Source organism: Dioszegia hungarica (genome assembly GCF_025882075.1).
Source record: "Dioszegia hungarica strain PDD-24b-2 chromosome Unknown MKK02contig_24, whole genome shotgun sequence".
Lineage (NCBI taxonomy): Eukaryota > Fungi > Basidiomycota > Tremellomycetes > Tremellales > Bulleribasidiaceae > Dioszegia > Dioszegia hungarica.
Genome location: NW_026515778.1, coordinates 302,212 through 319,215, shown reverse-complemented (window position 1 = coordinate 319,215; position 17,004 = coordinate 302,212). Strand labels below are relative to the sequence as shown.

At 57.4% G+C, this 17,004-nt stretch overlaps 8 protein-coding genes across 8 annotated transcripts; 3 read left to right on the top strand and 5 right to left on the bottom strand.

Moving 5' to 3' along the window:
* Positions 1 to 368: 368 nt before the first annotated feature.
* On the top strand, positions 369 to 2,214 carry MKK02DRAFT_35233 (uncharacterized protein; the record flags this gene model as incomplete). The annotated part of the gene is made up of 3 exons (XM_053089116.1): positions 369 to 1,002; positions 1,055 to 1,332; positions 1,549 to 2,214. The coding sequence occupies 3 exons, from the start codon at positions 369 to 371 to the stop codon at positions 2,212 to 2,214; spliced, it is 1,578 nt and encodes a 525-aa protein (XP_052942806.1).
* A 285-nt stretch (positions 2,215 to 2,499) lies between these two features.
* On the top strand, positions 2,500 to 3,882 carry MKK02DRAFT_19723 (Rieske [2Fe-2S] iron-sulfur domain-containing protein; the record flags this gene model as incomplete). Its single annotated transcript, XM_053086133.1, has 5 exons — positions 2,500 to 2,686; positions 2,859 to 3,140; positions 3,432 to 3,576; positions 3,633 to 3,679; positions 3,731 to 3,882. 5 exons carry the CDS (start codon positions 2,500 to 2,502, stop codon positions 3,880 to 3,882), a joined length of 813 nt encoding a protein of 270 aa, XP_052942805.1.
* A 297-nt stretch (positions 3,883 to 4,179) lies between these two features.
* MKK02DRAFT_40408 (uncharacterized protein) lies at positions 4,180 to 5,079 on the bottom strand (the record flags this gene model as incomplete). Its single annotated transcript, XM_053091088.1, has 1 exon — positions 4,180 to 5,079. One exon carries the CDS (start codon positions 5,077 to 5,079, stop codon positions 4,180 to 4,182), a length of 900 nt encoding a protein of 299 aa, XP_052942804.1.
* Positions 5,080 to 5,423: 344 nt separating this feature from the next.
* On the bottom strand, positions 5,424 to 6,713 carry MKK02DRAFT_40407 (uncharacterized protein; the record flags this gene model as incomplete). Its single annotated transcript, XM_053091087.1, has 1 exon — positions 5,424 to 6,713. One exon carries the CDS (start codon positions 6,711 to 6,713, stop codon positions 5,424 to 5,426), a length of 1,290 nt encoding a protein of 429 aa, XP_052942803.1.
* A 460-nt stretch (positions 6,714 to 7,173) lies between these two features.
* On the bottom strand, positions 7,174 to 7,990 carry MKK02DRAFT_12931 (uncharacterized protein; the record flags this gene model as incomplete). Its single annotated transcript, XM_053085527.1, has 2 exons — positions 7,174 to 7,389; positions 7,442 to 7,990. Coding segments are annotated over 2 exons (765 nt in total), but the record flags the coding sequence as incomplete, so codon positions are not given.
* Positions 7,991 to 10,970: 2,980 nt separating this feature from the next.
* MKK02DRAFT_19752 (kinase-like domain-containing protein) lies at positions 10,971 to 13,161 on the bottom strand (the record flags this gene model as incomplete). Its single annotated transcript, XM_053086142.1, has 7 exons — positions 10,971 to 11,094; positions 11,148 to 11,383; positions 11,440 to 11,613; positions 11,691 to 11,933; positions 11,981 to 12,187; positions 12,329 to 13,008; positions 13,059 to 13,161. 7 exons carry the CDS (start codon positions 13,159 to 13,161, stop codon positions 10,971 to 10,973), a joined length of 1,767 nt encoding a protein of 588 aa, XP_052942801.1.
* Positions 13,162 to 13,569: 408 nt separating this feature from the next.
* On the top strand, positions 13,570 to 14,999 carry MKK02DRAFT_35248 (P-loop containing nucleoside triphosphate hydrolase protein; the record flags this gene model as incomplete). Its single annotated transcript, XM_053089125.1, has 7 exons — positions 13,570 to 13,728; positions 13,779 to 13,920; positions 13,994 to 14,140; positions 14,189 to 14,251; positions 14,305 to 14,496; positions 14,560 to 14,645; positions 14,694 to 14,999. 7 exons carry the CDS (start codon positions 13,570 to 13,572, stop codon positions 14,997 to 14,999), a joined length of 1,095 nt encoding a protein of 364 aa, XP_052942800.1.
* Positions 15,000 to 15,551: 552 nt separating this feature from the next.
* Positions 15,552 to 16,451, bottom strand: MKK02DRAFT_35229 (putative 40S ribosomal protein S20; the record flags this gene model as incomplete). The annotated part of the gene is made up of 3 exons (XM_053089115.1): positions 15,552 to 15,741; positions 16,001 to 16,075; positions 16,387 to 16,451. The coding sequence occupies 3 exons, from the start codon at positions 16,449 to 16,451 to the stop codon at positions 15,552 to 15,554; spliced, it is 330 nt and encodes a 109-aa protein (XP_052942799.1).
* Between the last annotated feature and the right edge of the window lie 553 nt (positions 16,452 to 17,004).

Sequence of the window (17,004 nt, the reverse complement as noted above, 5' to 3'; positions counted from 1 at the left end):
ATGGAGAACACCTCCGAATAGCTCATCGCAGTATTCCCGCGTATTCCCGGCTGGGCGCCATCGTATACGACGGTGAATCTCGGTCTGAGCTTCTGCGTGCCCGTCACGGAGATTGACGGCAATAGCGTCCGGCAAGGCCGAATTCTGAAACAAGGGTGGGGGGAAGGGGGAGGAGGGGTTCCGCATGGTGCGCCTCCTCCGTCTCCGTCTCGAGCACAGCATGCGTCCCTCACTTCAGTCAACTCGGACCTTACGCGCCCTTACGGATGGGAATATACTGTATAAAAGCGACCTTCAAGCTTCACTACCGCTCATCACCTTCGCATCTGTCCCAGAGTCTCTGAGCTAGCCCAGGCTCGGCTTGAATCATGAGCTCCACCCCCGACCCGGTCTTCCTCCGGCGGTTCATCAATCAGCATGGCGGCGCCCGACCTATCGCCGATAGTGACTGGTACGGCCTCGTCGCGGCCATAGTTGGTTCATGCGCTCTCATCGCCCTCACCCCGCCTACACGCGGTTGGAAGCTCGTCCGCGCGTCCATCCTCCCGTTGATGATGAGCTATCAGGCGTACTTCTTCCTCTTTCCTCTCGAGCACGACTGGGAGACACACTGGGGAAACACGACGGGTCATCTATGGCATCTCGAGAAGGCGCTCGAGCTGCTTCTCCTCTATCCCGCAGAGGAGTACTGGTACCGGCTGCGCCCGGCTCCGGTTATGGCCGAGCTCGGTAACAGCGCGGACAAGGAAGGCGAAGGGAAGAAGGGGGATATGGTGGCTGAGCCTGTACCCCCTCCCAGGACGCGGGCCAAGCTCTACTGGGTGCTGGGCGCCTGGTTCTCGCAGAGAGGGATCGGGTGGAACTACACCGCCCCGTTACCCGCAAGCTCCAGACGACACCCCTTCACTCGGCAATCCGGTCGGATAGCCTTCCTCCTTAATCGGCTGCGCTATCTGACGGCGGGATATCTATGCTATGATCTCGCACGGGCATACATGACCTGTGAGTTCCTCTCTCCTGCTTATGGCCGAGTGAGTCTGGGCTGATCCCTCAGTCGGTCCCGGCGCAGCCTTCTTCCGCGGTATACCCGGAATCGCCCCCTCACACGAAACGCTCACCATCCCCCAACGAGCCCTCTACTCCGTCCCCATCGCCCTCCGCGTCTTCTGGTCCATCGAGGAATGGTACACCCCCATCTCAATCATCGCGGTCGCGCTCGGCGGTGTGCTGGGATGGGAGGGGGAGTGGTGGAGCCCGTGGGGGTGGCCGCCGCTTTTTGGGACTATCAGGGATCTGTGGATACATCCGGGACTGGGGCATATGTGGTCAAAGGTAAGTCTTCATGGAAGGACAGGATCAGTTTCAGGGAGAAGTCCGTGAGAAGACAGGGTGTAGTAAGAGGGCTTGGAGGATCGAGCTGGAGGTGATAATGATGATTGTTTGGTGTTTGCCAGATGGATAGGGGGATCTTGCGGAGCTGGAGTTGTGGGGGATGATGGGAAGAGCGGGAGATACAGTGGGCCCATGAGATCAATGCTGATATCGCAGACCTGGCACCAATACTTTCATCACTGGCTCATCCTATTCGGATGGATCGGTATCGGAGAGAACATCCTGGGTCTCCCTGCGTCCGGAATCTCCGTCCGACCTCGCCTAGCAGCTTCTTCTTTTCAGTCCGCGCCTCCATCCGAAACCTCGTCACCCTCCACCCGCTCCGCCTCTCCTTCTCATCCGCTCCCTACCGCCCCGACTACCTCCAAACGGCGTACAAGCACCAAGATCATGCTCTCCAACTTCCTCAAATCCCTCATCGTCTTCGCCCTCACCGGTCTCCACCACGACATCCCCTCCTACTTCCTCCAACTACACACCGCGCCCGCCGGCGAGCCCATCACCCTCGCTCAGACCTTCTCCACGACCACCTTCTTCCTCCTTCAGCCTCTCGCGCTCGCGGCCGAGGCGTTCGTGAAGCGGAACTGGCGGTCCTGGAAGGACCGGGCACATCCTGAGTGGGCCAAAGGCGAAAAGGAGCCAAAGTGGCTGGTCACGGTCGAACGTACGATTGGGTTCGTGTGGACATGGTGGTGGCTGGGACATACGGCGCGGTATTTCGTGGTCGGGCTGACCAAGGCGGGGATGTATCGGCACAAGCCGGGGCAGAGGGAGAAGTTTAGCCCGGTCGGAGGGTTTATTTACGGACAATGGTGGTACTAGACCATAATCTTTTCTGCTTATATCTTGATCTTCCACGTCATGATACTGTATATAGATTGTAGCAGATATAATTCGCAGCGTAGATGTATGCGCATCAAAGCATCAGCAAGACATAGCCAGAGCTCCGCCACATTCCTCGCCTCCCTTTACCGCGCCTATCGGAGAGACCCGGAAAGGGAAACCGCCAAAAATGCTCCCGCTCCTCTCAACCAATGATGGCTGCCTCAAAGTCGATCCACAACCCATATACCATACACCACTCTCACTAAAACAGCTCCTAGTACAATGGCGATGCTCACATCCCGCATCAACCTCCTGCCGACCTCGAGGGCACTCGCGAGCGGCGTACCCCTCGCGCCCAAGATTTCGTTTGCGGTCCCCTCGGCGGGTCATGAGCACGGTGGACGGGCGGATGCGATCCCCAAGTTTGCTGGGAGGAGTACTGGCGTTCTAAGCTTGAGCCGCGTCAACGGTAAGTATTCGATTGCTGGCCGTTAGGAGACGGAGGAAAGGCGGAGCTGCAGAAGAAGGTGCAAGGGACCGGAATGAAGAAAATGGACAAGGAAGGATTGCCGATGCCTTTTTGGTGTGGATATTTGAAAGCGCGACTGCCCCCAACAATTGAACCTGGCTGACTGTACCAGCCCTCCCCACATCACCTTCCTCCCCACGGTACATCCACACCTCCCCCCGCACTCCCGCATCCGCCACCAACGCCAACGGCGTCCCCGATTTCTCCCCGTACCGCGCGAAGGGTCAGGGCGAGACCAACAAGACCTTGTCGTATTTCATGGTCGGATCGCTCGGTGTGCTCGCTGCCAGCGGAGCCAAGAGCACCGTCGCGGATATCCTGAGTAACATGGCGGCGTCGGCGGATGTGTTGGCTTTGGCCAAGATTGAGGTCGAGATGAAGTCTATTCCGGAGGGTGAGTCACGTCCCAACTTCATGGGGTTTCGCAGGGAATGGACGGGAAAGAGCAGTTGGATGGGTAGTCGAGATGGGCTTGATTGTCGTACTGGAACGCCGGGAATCAGGGGAAGGGAAAGTGACCGAGAAGGGTAGGAGGCAAGAGGGCTTTACTGTACCCGTCCCCCATTTCCGAAACTCTGTACCCCGTCGGGGCCTCTGTCAACGAGGGAGCTGGCTGCAGGAGAGGAAGCGGCATTATCGAGCAGAACATACATTCCCTTTCTGTCCAGCTGGCTGACCCCTGCAGGCAAGAACCTCATCGTCAAGTGGCGAGGAAAGCCCGTCTTCATCCGTCACCGGACGGCGGACGAGATTGACGAGGCCAACCAGGTCGACGTCAAGACATTGCGGGACCCCCAGGCGGACGATGATCGTGTTCAGCGGCCAGAGTGGTAAGTTTCGCCCCTCTTACCTGCTCTGTATCGAGATCCCATAGCTGATTCTTCAGGCTGGTCATGTTGGGTGTCTGCACACATCTCGGTTGTGTCCCCATCGGTGAGTTGATGTGATTCTCGCGTTGAGTAAGTACCAGAGCTGACTCTTCAGGCGAGGCAGGTGACTACGGAGGATGGTTCTGCCCTTGCCACGGTTCCCACTACGATATCTCGGGCCGTATCCGTCGTGGACCGGCACCGCTCAACCTCGAAATCCCAGAATATCAGTTCAACGATGATGAGGAGAAGCTTGTCATTGGTTAGAGCGGATAGAGCCGCTTGAGACGTCGAGTAGATTGGGAGGCTTCGGTGGGATATGCTGCGGTCAGCATGCACACGTTCTGTCTGGAGTACATTGACCGTGGCCGAGTTCTGGAAAGGTTGCGAGCTGAGCTATTGCAGCCTTACCTGCAGGCTGTGACTGACTTGTTACTGGCTAAGGCGATGACGCTGTTCGCTCTGTGTACGCAAATCACGATGTGATGATATCTCCTGCATGCAAGATACACTGACCGACCCCTTGCTCACATTCCATGATCAAACCCAATCGACTCCGCCCCCTCAAGCTACTCCCTCTCCTTCGTTCGTCTCCACGGTCTTCTCCAGCTCAGTAGCTTGCGATGCTCGAGCCGTCTCGATCCATTTGCGCCAAGACTCAAGCTGGGGCCCGTAGTAGTCAAGCTGCGCCCAGTAGTCCCTGTATTCCTGTTGCTGAACAGAGCGGATCGCCGGAATGTACCGATACATGTCGCCTCCGAGTGTCGAGAAGATGGTGTAACTGTAGAGCTTGAAAATGGCATCGCTCATCTCTTTGTCGGTCAGATGGAGCACGCGCTCCCCTTCGATGCGGGTCGCACCAAAGGGTCTCTCAGATGCTCCTGCGGCTGGACCGCCCTTCGCTTTGCCTCGGCGTCCGAGCTTGACGAAAGTGGCATAGTCGCTGACTTTTTGCAGACTCTGCGCCATATGCGCACAGTAGGTACCAAGAGTGGCGCAACTCTCGGCCAACTTCTGCAAGCGCTGTTCGGCTTCGTGCTTGTCCAGTACCCCACTCGAAAGAGCGCCGGAGATCGTGTCCATGATTTGACCTCTCTTCGTCTGCGCTTGAGCCTTCTCGATCTCAGTGGTAGCCTGCCAGGACATCGAGTCGAGGGATTTGTCGATCCACGCCAGAGCCGACACCGCACTCTCGTTGTCAGAGGCAGGACCCGTCTCGTTCGAGAACTTTGATGAGGTAGACGGTAGGATGTCCTCACGGACCATCCAATGCACCAACTTCTGCATTCTCTTCAGTGTCTCACCCCTGTCGTACAGCATCTTGGTAAAGACCGGGTCCTCCTTGGACACGCCGTTTGCGTAGTCTGCACACTGCTGCCATAGCGCACTCTCAGCGGTGACTGTCCTCTCAATCACGCCAAGCGCAGCTTCGAGCGATGTCATGCCGTCGGGGAAGGAAAACATGTTGATCGTGATTGGATGAAGAGCAGTTGTAGCGGCGAGGTGGTGTCCAGTGAGACCAACGATATATCGGGGACAATGAGACGATACCACAAACAGTGAAGCGATCCTGAGCGATAAAGTCGCCACTTGGTCAGGGGCAGGTGGCACCTGGACGGAGTGATCCGCTTGAAAGGTGGCCATGTAGAAAGGATGTGATTCTTCTGTGATATACTAGAATCCTGGATCGCACTACGCTCGAGGGTCCCGATCTACGCGTAGGTCATGCATCAGACTCAAAATATACACAAGGCTGATAAATGCCATCGCCGCGCAAGCTTTCGGGCATTATCAGGTCAATATTCGAGTCAGGTCTGGGTGGTACCAGTAGCGGCGGATGGCGCGCGGAGTCTGGCGAGGGCAGGAACGGTCTGGACGAGAGTGCTGAGATTGTCGAGTCGAGTGAGCGCCCGGATGAGTGTGCGTGCATCGTCCTCGAACGCCTCGTCAGTGTAAGCCGTTGTGGATCTGGTAGACTTCCCTCGACTTGCGTATTCGTCTGCCGCAATGATCCCAGCGTTGACGAGCAGAGATTTGGTACGGAAGGCCGAGCCGAGCTGGACTGGGTCCAAGGGACCCGTAGCCTGGAGTTTCACGTCTCGTCCGGTCGTCCCCATCGACTCGAACATCGCGACTGATGCGTTGTAGGCTTCGCGCAAGCTCTTTTCCAAGCCTTCAGCCCACCGGTCGACGGTCGCCGTGTACTTGATCAGGCGAGTCGCCTCCATCTTCACTTCTTTGGCGCTCACAAGCCCTTGGCCCATCCACCCCCGATAAGTCTCCTTGAACTCAAGAGCGCTCCGACCAAAGTCATTCGACAGCCGTTCGAAGCTCTCGAGCAAGAGCGTATCGTCCGCCGACTCCTTGGGGTGAGGCAGGTCACGCATCTGGAAAGGGAGTGGCTCGGAACTGGGGACCACCGTGCGCCGGAGTCTCGGAGGTCTCTCCGTCTTGTCGAGGAGGCCGATCAGGACATCGCCTGCTGCCTTGGTGGATGCTCGAAGGCGGGTGCTCGAGGCGCGGGCGGTCACCTTGTCCGCTTCGATAGGCGCTGTAGTGGAAGACTTCCATTGCCCCCGCTCTTCTTTCAGCCGGACCTTGATATCTCGGAGAGCTTTTGCCAAGGCCTGCTTCTCATCTGGCTTCATGGAGCGATGATGGGACGACTCGGTTGGCACTGTTGTCACTCCAGACAATGTCCACTCTGAGGCCTTAGCCGACGCCGGCACGATCGTGGCGGCTGTCTTGCCCTTCCTGGCAGCGTCCACCTGTCTTTCTCTTTCGGCTTCCTCCTGGTCGTGAGACGCCGGGGCGAGATCGTCGGGCCGCTGCGCTTGAGTGGTCGTGTCATCTTCGTCATCGGATGATAATCCTTCGTATAGGAGCCGTGGCATGGTATCACTGTCGCCTCCATCTTCCGCACCTTCCTCGATGAATGTGTCGCGCTCCTGAGGGATGTTTCCCGATCGAGCAACAGGTCCAGAGCTCGATCCGGGCGGGATGGTATGGCTCTCGCCTTCTGAAGGCACCTCGGGGAGAGCGGCAAGGAACGCAGCGAATTCCCCCTTGGTCCAATCTACTGAGTTGCGGCTTGACATGCTTGCAGATTCTTCTTTGGGGATTGGAGCGAGAGATATGAGTATGAAGGAAGACGTCACGCTTAGTGGCGAGGGGGCTTTGAAAGAGGACCGCTCGCCCGTTGTGGGTGCCTTTCCCTGACTCTTTGGGCCCCAACAAAAAGGAAGTCAAGACACTGGTGCTTTCCATCACCCACATCTTATAGTCGCAAGGGTCGGAGGCGGGGGTTCAGGTGAGAAAGGATGTCGCAGTGACGTGGACTTCGAGCGCTAGTTGCAGGGGTCGATCTGACCCGTGCGACCGAAATCTAAGGTGAGGTTGTAACGTGAAGCAACGGGTGATGGTTAGCCCAAGCACCCTCTATGCCCCAAGCTATCAGTAACGGTCAGTCTCCACTACAACTCCCAACCCGAGGGTTCGGTATTCAGTATATCCCCTACCCTTCTGATTGCTCATTCCATTTCATCATGATATGTCCCCGACCACCCCACCCCCAGCTTCCCTCTCCACCTGCGCGCGCATCACTTCTGCTCTTTCCAGCAACACTGGATCCCGCAATTGCTCGCTGAGATGTGGAAGGAGGTGGAGGTGGAAAGCGCGATGTGCTGCCGCTGAGCCGAACTCGGAGAATACGCCGCCGAGAATGGATTCGACTGTCAAGCCCCGGATCTTGAGGCCCGCATTTGGTATGCCGGCCTGAAACGTCAGCCAGAGCTCGGCCACTCTAGGCTGAAGACCCAGCACTCACCTCATTCCGATCCCACCGCATCACATCCCCTACGCCCCATTGTCCCCCAACATCCCTCCCCAGATTATTGACATGTGTCATCGCCTTCATCTTCTCATCCAATCCCTTCCCTCTCAAGAAATCCACCTCTCTCAACCCCCTATCCGTCCTCAGATGGCTATGCAGGAACAGCGCCAGATATGTGTTGAGCGCCCTCCGCCCGAGGAACGATAGCCTCGCATTGTGCGATACAGACGATGGTCCCTCCGTTTCTTCCCCTTGTGCTGCTTGCACTCCGAAGTCCCGCCGTGGTTCCCGTTCATATCGATCTCGCGAGCGGGGGTGATTATGCCGGATGAGGTGGGCGTAGCGATATGATTTATGTGTGAGGATTTGGAGGGCGAGGTCAGGGGAGAAGGCGCGGGAGGGAGGGAGATGGAGAAGGTCGGAGAGATAGGATTGGGCGGATGCGGCGGTGGTAGGTGGTGGAACGGGGGCGCGGGAGGGAGGAGGGGAGTGAGAGTAGGAGGGAGAGATGTGCTCTAGCGGCTCGACCGATTCGCGTTGAGCAGCTGCGGCGAAAGATCGAGCTAAGGCGTCAGTACAATCCCTCAATCTGGAATGGAACCCCAGGTCTGATGTCCGAATCGTCCGAAGCTTTGATAGGGATGACGCGGAGACCCGCCAGCTCGACTTACAGGCATGAACTTCGGCTTGAACACGGCTTGAACTCCTCGTTACACCTTGAGTGACTAAACGAGGGCGCATGACGCTCCGCAGAGCCGACGAGGAAGCTGCCGATGAAGATGCCATCGTGAAGATGATGGCGCAAGGAGCGGTCGATTTCGGGCAGAAGAGCTCGGTTCCAGCTCAGTCGAACGAGCTTGATATGTCCGCACGACAGCGATTGACGCTGCTACGAGATGATGTGGGTAAGGGCGGAGTAGATGCTGTATGTATGGGTGTCACAATAGGTGCTCTAGCATAGGAGAAAGTCGAATCAAGTGGCTCGCCCGACCTCTAGCGGGATTAAAAAAGTTGGCGGCGTTACGACCAAGAGGCGCCAGTCCGCCCTGCTCCGAGCCGCCACTTTCAGCCTATGCGGTGCCAGATGGCATGCTGACTCATGGGTGAGTGATCCCAGCACAGCTGACCAGTTACCCAGGCGCTTGGACATAGTAGACTAACAGGAATCTGCCAAGACATTGACATGCACAACAGGAGAACAAATTTTGGGCCAGAAGCCAGACAAGGTCTAGGCGCGGTCCAAGCCTCTCGATCGACTTCGGCCCCCCTCGTGAAATGAAGTGAGGGGCTTGGACCGAGCCTAGACAAGGTCGACTTGCGATGAATCAGCTCGATCTACCTTGACTTGACTTCATCGCTGATCAGATACGAGAGTACAATGTCGCCGGCCCATCTGACCCATCCACCATCCAGCTCATACCGCTCACTTTGATCTCCTCTGCGCCCTGTGCACCAGAACGGACCACTTCCACACTGAACGGGTAGCCGTACTGCTCTCCCCAGCACTGCTCTTGACCCTCGCCTGGCGTCCACCCCAGACATCCCTCAAACTTGCTTCCGCCCATACTTGTGATCAGTTGCCGGACTTGACCGTACATGTGGGGCAGCCAGGGTATGTTCCTCCTCCGCCCCGATGGCCGCGTTGGGACATTACAGTCGTCGGTGAATTCCAGAATCCCGAAAGAGCTGGAATGGAACGTCCCGACGAGCTGCTCGTTTCCGGTACCTGTGACAGCTGAACACTCTTGGACTGCCAGCTTGTGGGTAGTCGCGTGCCCGCTTTCAATCCTGATCATCAGCACAGATGGAGCGGATGCGTACCTCGTAAGAGCCCTTTCCAGTACTTCCTCTCTCTTACCCGTGAGAGAGCCGACGATCCACGCCTCGATCCACGCCGCCACGTGCATCCCCTCGGTAGAGTTGGTGAGTATCCCGAGCCCGAGCTTGAGCGATGTAAAGTAAAACATGTGGGCGCGGAAACCGGCGCAAGACCCATCGTGACCGGACATGAGGTGTCCGTCAATGAGGGACGAGACCGTTCCTGCGCCGAGAACACTGCGGCCCTCAGTCCATGTCTGAGAATCCGGGATCGGGATCGACATCTCGGCGAAGTGAGGATTTCTGGATAGGTACGCCAAGAGCTTTGCCTATCCACATCAGCAAAGCCTCCCTTAGAGTTGAGAAGGACTTGCAGTGTCCTCGATCGTGGTGATCATCCTCGTACTGGCCACACAGCTGACCAAGCGGAGCCCATCCAGACCATGCTTCAACGCCATCGGTCGGTCTTCCAGCCCCTCCTCACCGTACCGCACTTGATACCCCACAGCGAGGTCGTCTCCCGCTTCTTTGGCAGAGTAGCCAGTGGCGCTCATGCCCAGCGGGTCAAAGATGGCTTCCTTGACGTACGCACGATACGACTGACCCGTAAGATGCTCGATGAGGGGATAGGTCAGTTGCTGGACGATACTGCTGTACAGTTGCGGTCCTTCCCGGAGGGGACGGAGCATTGGAAGATCCGCGACCAGGCTCGACTGCGAGTCAGCGATAGACTTGCTAATCTGGTCTACGTATACAACGTACGGAGTCGACGCCATACTCGAACGGCCGAGAAAGCTGGAAGTCGTAAGGCGAGATGTTGCACCGATGGGCGAGAATGTCACGGATAGTGCACTTTGCCGTAGCGTCTGGGTCTGAAAGCTTGAAAGCGGGGAGGATCATCTTGACGAGCACGTCGAGCGGTGCGTCGTAGCCTGCGGTCTTGAGCGCCTTGAGGAGTGCGAGCGCAGAGACGAGCTTGCTGCATGATGCCACTGGGAAGCGGGTCTGTTTGTCAGCGTTGATACATCGATACACTTACCTTGGCATCGACGGGCCGTCCGGGAGACATCTCGCCGTATGTCAGGATGATCGGCTCTCCATCGAGCGGGACGACGGCAAGCGCGCACCCGGGTACCTTCCACTTCACCATCATCTCCGCGACGCGGAGGTCGAACTCGGGACCGAGCTGTATCTTTTCAGGCAACATGATCAGTGCTGGCGGTGCTGGCGTTACAGAGAGTGAAGTGAACAGTATATGGCTCTGGAGACCGTCCGCCCGACGACGCCTGAACTCCTTTGTTATAGCTAAAAGGCAAGCAGGTACCACGAAGAAAGGAACGCCCGAGATCAGTCAGCAGTCAATGACGACTGTCGATGGGAGCCAAAGGCAGCCATGACGCCATGACGCACCCACAAAGGTCAGCGATAGCGCTCGCGTCAGAGAAGGTCAGTGATAGTTGGTCCATGCACAATCAGGTGTCAGCAGCGGCAGGCGTACTGGATGACCGGCCGTAGCTACGGACCAGCGTGAGAGTACTCAATGTATGGGGATTGCCTATGAAGTATGTGATGTGCAGGGTAAAGGTAGTTCTAGATGAGCAAGGAGAAGACAGCGATCTACAGTGCACGTCCGGTCGGCGGCCCCGTTCCGTCTCGCCCGTCCCCGGAGGACTGGCTCGATGTCGATGTGGAAGGAGGGGAGAGGCTAGGCATCCAATAGGGCTGCGACCCATTTTGCCATATTCACCTTTTTCGCCTCGCTCGTGAGGATGAATGGGTGCGACAGCAATTCTCGAGGTGATGGTCGTTCTGTCCCGCTCCTTATCAGACTACAGTGTCAGCCCGTACCCTCCGGGAACCTACAGCGGTGGGATATACTCACCAAAGCCCCATGAAGCTCTTGATACCCTCGCTCCATACCCTCCCGATACTCTCATCATCAATCATGACAGGTACCAGCGCCGTCACGATATAGCTGAGCAGCTCGATAGGCGCGACATACTCGCTCTCACCCTCTGGTGGGAAGGGAAAGCGGAGGTGCGCAATTTCGTGTAGCGTGAGACCGAGGGACCAGACGTCTGCGCGGATCGAGTATGGTTTGCCCTGTATCCGTTCAGGCTAGACAGTCAGCATGAACCCACTGTTGGAGATTGGCATGAGCGGGCTGAACTTACAGCCATATAGTACGAGGTCCCCGTAAACGTCCCCGCGACCGAGTCTATCAATTCGCCCGATACTCCAAAATCGCACAGCTTGCACTGCCCCGACTTGGTAACGAGTATATTTGACGGCTTGATATCGCGATGTATGATCCGGCGTTCATGCAGGTAGTCCAGACCTCTTAGGACCTGTTGATCAGCTCGGTCCCCCAATACCCTCCCCTGATAGAGCCTTACCACCGCCCTCACCAAAGAGCAGAACTTACAGAAGAAGCGATCCTCCCCAGTACATGCTCCGAACACCGCATCCCCGTCTCCTTCATCCTCCGTAACAGACTATCCAGACTCCCGCCCTCGCAGTACTCCATCAGGATCCCGACCTGGGAGTCGTGGTCCGCCAAGAACGAGCCGTAGTGATCCACGATATAAGGCGAGGAGCACGCATCGAGGAATTCCAGCTCGCGTAGGAGTTGCCGGTGCATAGCTGGATTGGCTGTGCGGGCTATCACCTGATCTATCAGCTCCATCACGTCTGATCAGGAGGAGGAAGGCATACCTTCTTGGCTAGTAATCTCCCCGTTCCTGGATCCCTGACCAACTCGACCGCACCGCCACTCCCCTCTCCTAGTCTCCGCACCACGACGAGCTTGCTCGGATCGAATACCGGACTGAGCTCCGGGCGATCGTCCTCCATACTCCTCCGTACAGGTGTAGACCGTCCCGACCCCCTTCCGATACTGTCCACATCGATACTCCCCCGCCGCTCGCCCAGACTCATAGACGCCATATCCGGCATCCCCGTCTCCCTTCCAGCGCCATTCCGATGCCTCGAACTAGCTCTGGAGCTGGACGGGGACGCATGTCCACTTCTATCCACCAGCGCCGACCCCACACCCGAGTACACGTCCCCGTTCAGGATTCCCGCCCGGCTACTCGTCGCCGAATTGAAGCTATCGAAGCGGGATCGACTGAGCGCCTGACGGATGTCCGCCGTCATGCTGCTCATAGCGTCCCCGCCGCCCTGCGTTCCCAGCCCGTTGTTCAGCCGACCGCACCCATATGAGCTCTCCTCATCCCCGTCATAGTCCTTGTTCCGGGGCACGAGGGTTGGGTTCCGATCTTCCGAGCCAAAGCCAGAGTACGCGGACGTGGCCGTCGGGGTATTGAGACCGTACTCATCCCCATCCGCCCCGGCTGATCCCGAGCCAGAGGGGTACGCGGAGCCAGCAGGAGCACCGGGGCTGGGACCAGGTGCGAGGGAGGGGATGGCGAGGCGTAGAGAGGGGGAAGCGCGGTTTCGAGATGTGAGTGATGCGGACGGGGCATTGAGAAGTCCGGGCCGGTTCAGGGCGAGGGGAGCGGGCAGGGGAGGAGGTGCCGGTGCGGTAGCAGGTATGAGGAGAGGACTCAATCCCGCAGAAGGAGTGGAGAAGCCCGATAAGGATAGCTTTGGGCGAGTGGACGGACCAGGGGAGGAGCGAGCCATGGGTTTGTACGCGAGCGAAGGCAAGCCCGAGATGGGTGGTAGACCATCGGGAGGATGTTGCCAGCCGTTCTCGCCGTTCTGGTCGACATTGGATCCGGCTATCCTATCAGCTCGAGCAGATGTAACGCTGACTGGCCAGCCAACTTACGGACGTTGCCCTCGGGGATATGAATCTGCGGAGGGATGATCCTCGACGTGGAGGGGTTCGGCCGAGCACCTCCCGGGCGCCTGAGCGGAGGAGGGGTCGTCATGATGTACACCAGCGAGATTCTAGTACCTCGACCGCCTGCGAGAGAGAAGGTATGGAGGTAGGAAGACGCTCTGCGTCAAGCTTCAACCCCCGAGCTTCTAGCTTCGATTTTGGGTTCTAATGGCGTTTAGCTTGGGCCGCGGATATGCGGAGTCGAGTGTTTCGAGCGGGCCTGCGATTTGTTGGGTGCCCCCTCCGGTTGATGCAGGTCTGATGGGCTATATTGATGTGGCTGCCCTCTCAACGACTGCTGTACCAGATAGATGAAGTTGCTTGGTGAAGGTGGTTGACTGCTATGACGCGCCCCGCCAAAACGCTACAGCTGCACCAAAGGCATGCCCGTGCGTCGTTTCCTACCATCTTTCGCGCTCCGGGTCCATCTTGACATCGCCTATATACAAGTCCTATCATGCAGTCCATACGATCTCTGCCGGTCCCGCGGGCGTGCCGCTGTGTGCGACCAGCACCTGCTCCTCGCTTTCCTGGAGGTCGGTCCCTGCCGATAGCGCTCGGGAGACTGAGAGACCTTCATACCTCTCCACCTCGATCGAGCCATGAGAACCCCCTCGTAAGCTCGCCCTCCCTCAACCAAGGTTGTCCGCTGAGCTGACCTATCAGGGACTTCCTCGTCGGAATGCTAATCCTCCACCGACTATGCCTCGCCGAGGTGCCCCACCCCAAAAGTCCCGTATAAAAGGCGTGGAGAAGATCATTGTCGTCGCTTCGGGGAAAGGCGGCGTAGGGAAGTCTACCGTGGCCGGTACGTCTCGTCTATCCTCTCGAGGGGATCAGGGATAATGAAGAGGTGGCTGAGGCTCAGCTTAGACGAATAGCCAACCTCGCACTATCGCTCCTGCACTCCCCGCCTGCTTCGATGGGTCGAACTCCGAGGATAGGGCTGCTGGATCTGGATATCTTTGGGCCGAGCGTACCGAAGTTGATGGGCCTGGAGGATGCGGGCGCGCCCGAGCTGGGACCAGGTCAGCTTAATTGATTATGCTCCCCAGGAGGCGCAGCTGATAAACAAGGGAACAAGCTCATTCCGCTACAGAATCACGGAGTGAAGACCATGTCTATCGGGTACCTCCTGCGTGGGTCTCTCCTCTCATAGCTGAAAGGGAAGAACTCTGTCCTGATGACTCAGCTCCGAATCCCGCACATGACACCCCAGTAGCTTGGCGCGGAATGATGGTCATGAAAGCCGTCCAGCAACTTCTATTCGATGTCGACTGGACCTCCTCGAATGGAGAAGCACCGCTCGATGCGCTGGTCATTGACATGCCGCCTGGGACTGGGGATATCCAGATCAGTCTGGGCCAGCTCGTTTCCGTTGACGGTATGTCCCTGCCTTCTTCCCCATGGTTCATCGAATCTGCAGAACGCAAGCTTATGGCTCTAGGCGCTGTAATTGTCTCCACGCCACAGGATGTTGCGCTGGTCGATGCCAGAAAGGGAGTAGCAATGTTCGAGAAGGTTGATATCCCGGTATGTGATCTCTCAAACAGGGGCTACTCCAGAGCTGAGGCTGCTCAGATTATTGGTCTCCTCCTCAACATGTCCCACTACACCTGCACCTCCTGTTCCGTCCCCCACGAGCTCTTCGGCAGTTCCGCGAGCTTCGAGCGCGCAGCCTCTGATCTACAATTAGATGTTCTGGGCAAGATCCCACTCGTCACTCAGGTGAGCGATGGCGGAGACGCAGGACGACCCGTCATGGTTCAAAGCGGAAAGGAAGGCGGAGAGGTTCGTGAGACGATGAAGAGTGTGGGAGAGGGCGTTTGGGAGTGGTTGGGCAGTAGAAAGACCGATAGTGGACAAGTGGTAGGTACTAGGGGATGATACTGTATGTCTTGCGGTTGAAGAAGTGCGAAAGCGGGCGGTGGACCAGGCAAAGCAGGAGCTGGGATGGAATGGGCACACTTCCTCAAAGCTTCTCACTCGATGGCCTCGACCCTTCTCACCTACCATCGACATGAGAAGGTTGGCGGGGCAAGGGGAGTTGGTTGTCGCCCGCGGAGAGGGGCGGCGTCAGAAGCGGACAAGGTTTAGGGATGTGTGCAATAGTACCCTCTCCAGCGCTTTTCCAAACAACCAACTCCTCCGCACTTCACACAACATCCTGAACCGCCGCACCTTACACAAACATCCTGTCTTTCTTTGTACTTTTTGGCTGCTTTGTACTTCTTGATTGGAGAGGACAAAGGGATTTGGTTGCCCCTCCTCCCGAACTCCATCTCAATCAGTATCTGAAGTAGTGCCTTCCAGACTCCCTCCAACAACCTCTCCAGCTTCTCCTAGAATCCATCAGTAAATTAGTAATTTCCCATCTCACTTCCCCCTTATAGTCTTGGATCCCAGCTATACATCCCCAAAACCCATCACACCCTAAGTCTAGTCCTTAGCGGCGATAGCCCGTGTGTAAACCAGCTGGCCGTGGTGGTGCACGACCCGCTTGATGAGGCCTTCCTTCTCGAGGTGGGCGATGGCGCGGCGGGCGAGGGAGCCGTTGACCTTCATTCGGTCGATGAGAGTGGATTGGGAGATGACTTTGTAGGTGGGGACCTCCTTGATGATACGCTCGCTGGGGGATCAGCATATTGAAAGCAGAAAGGCAGAAAGGGGCTAGCAAATAAATTTGAGCGAATCTGTGTCAGGCTAAGAAGGACTGTGGAAGGGGAGGCAGGGGTCTAAGAGGAAGACAGATATGGGAGTTCCGTCTGTCGCTCGCCTCCATAGTCGACGCCAACGCGGCCACGTACAGCTTCACCAAACCCAACCCGTCCCATGCCAAGATTCCCACGATAAATGATGGAAAGAGTGTTGGTAGTTACGAGACTCACTATGTTGGCTTGTCGAGCACAACGGCGTTCTGCGCCTTGTCCTTAACCTTCCCCTTGGACCACTTCTTCTTCTTGCTACGTAGAATCAGCAACTGTCACACGGATAATGAAGATGTCGCCCTCCCACTCCGTCCTATCGAAACATGAGACCGAAAGCCCAGCGCGCCTTCATTTGTCCTTCTTCAATTAACTGTCCACCAGCCCGAGACGACCCCCTGCCCGCCCATGACACAGACGAGCCTCCTCACCCTGCATGCCCACCGCCCACATCCAGAGGCTACAGTCTCGCCGCCCATGTCGAACCGATGAATCCCACCCCACTACTTCATCCGCTCTCTAGACCCCACCTTCCGTTTCGCCGGCAAATCAAAGAGGTAAAGACTCACCCAGCTCGCGAACCAGCCATGGCGGCCGCGGCCTTTTGGGCCTTTGACTTTACTTGAGGGGGCATCTGGATAATCAGCACCTCTCATTTTGCGGGTTTCGCAATCCGCTTCTCTCCCTCTCCTTCCTCCCAGTCCCTTTTCTCGGGGACTGCTCTTCCTGAGCGAGGACCGGGAGAGCGAGGATCGAGGGGCGAGCGTGCAGAGCGTGCCGCAAGTAGGCTGTAACTCACGTTGGTTGATGGCTGAAAGACACCCTTGACGCTCCGATTTCGATGGGTCAAGCAGGAGCGCGGGAGCGGGCGGAAGGGTGGCGGCACCGGCGGTCGCCGCCTCGCCGGCTTTTCGAAAACGCCGCGTTTCGTGAGACACCGAGTGGCATTATTCGAGGGAGTAAGCCACGTGTCTCGGCGATCTCCGAGGGAATGACGCAATGGCGCACGGACATGGTCCATTTGGGTGGCGGAGAATCAGATCGGTGTGTCCACAGCTCACAACCCACCCACTCATTCATGGATTTACACCTGTTACCTGTACATATACCTCACGTACATATACCTCACAGGCCCCATAGACCGGAGGCAGCAGGATGAAGCGGCCGCGCACAACAGGAGACATCGT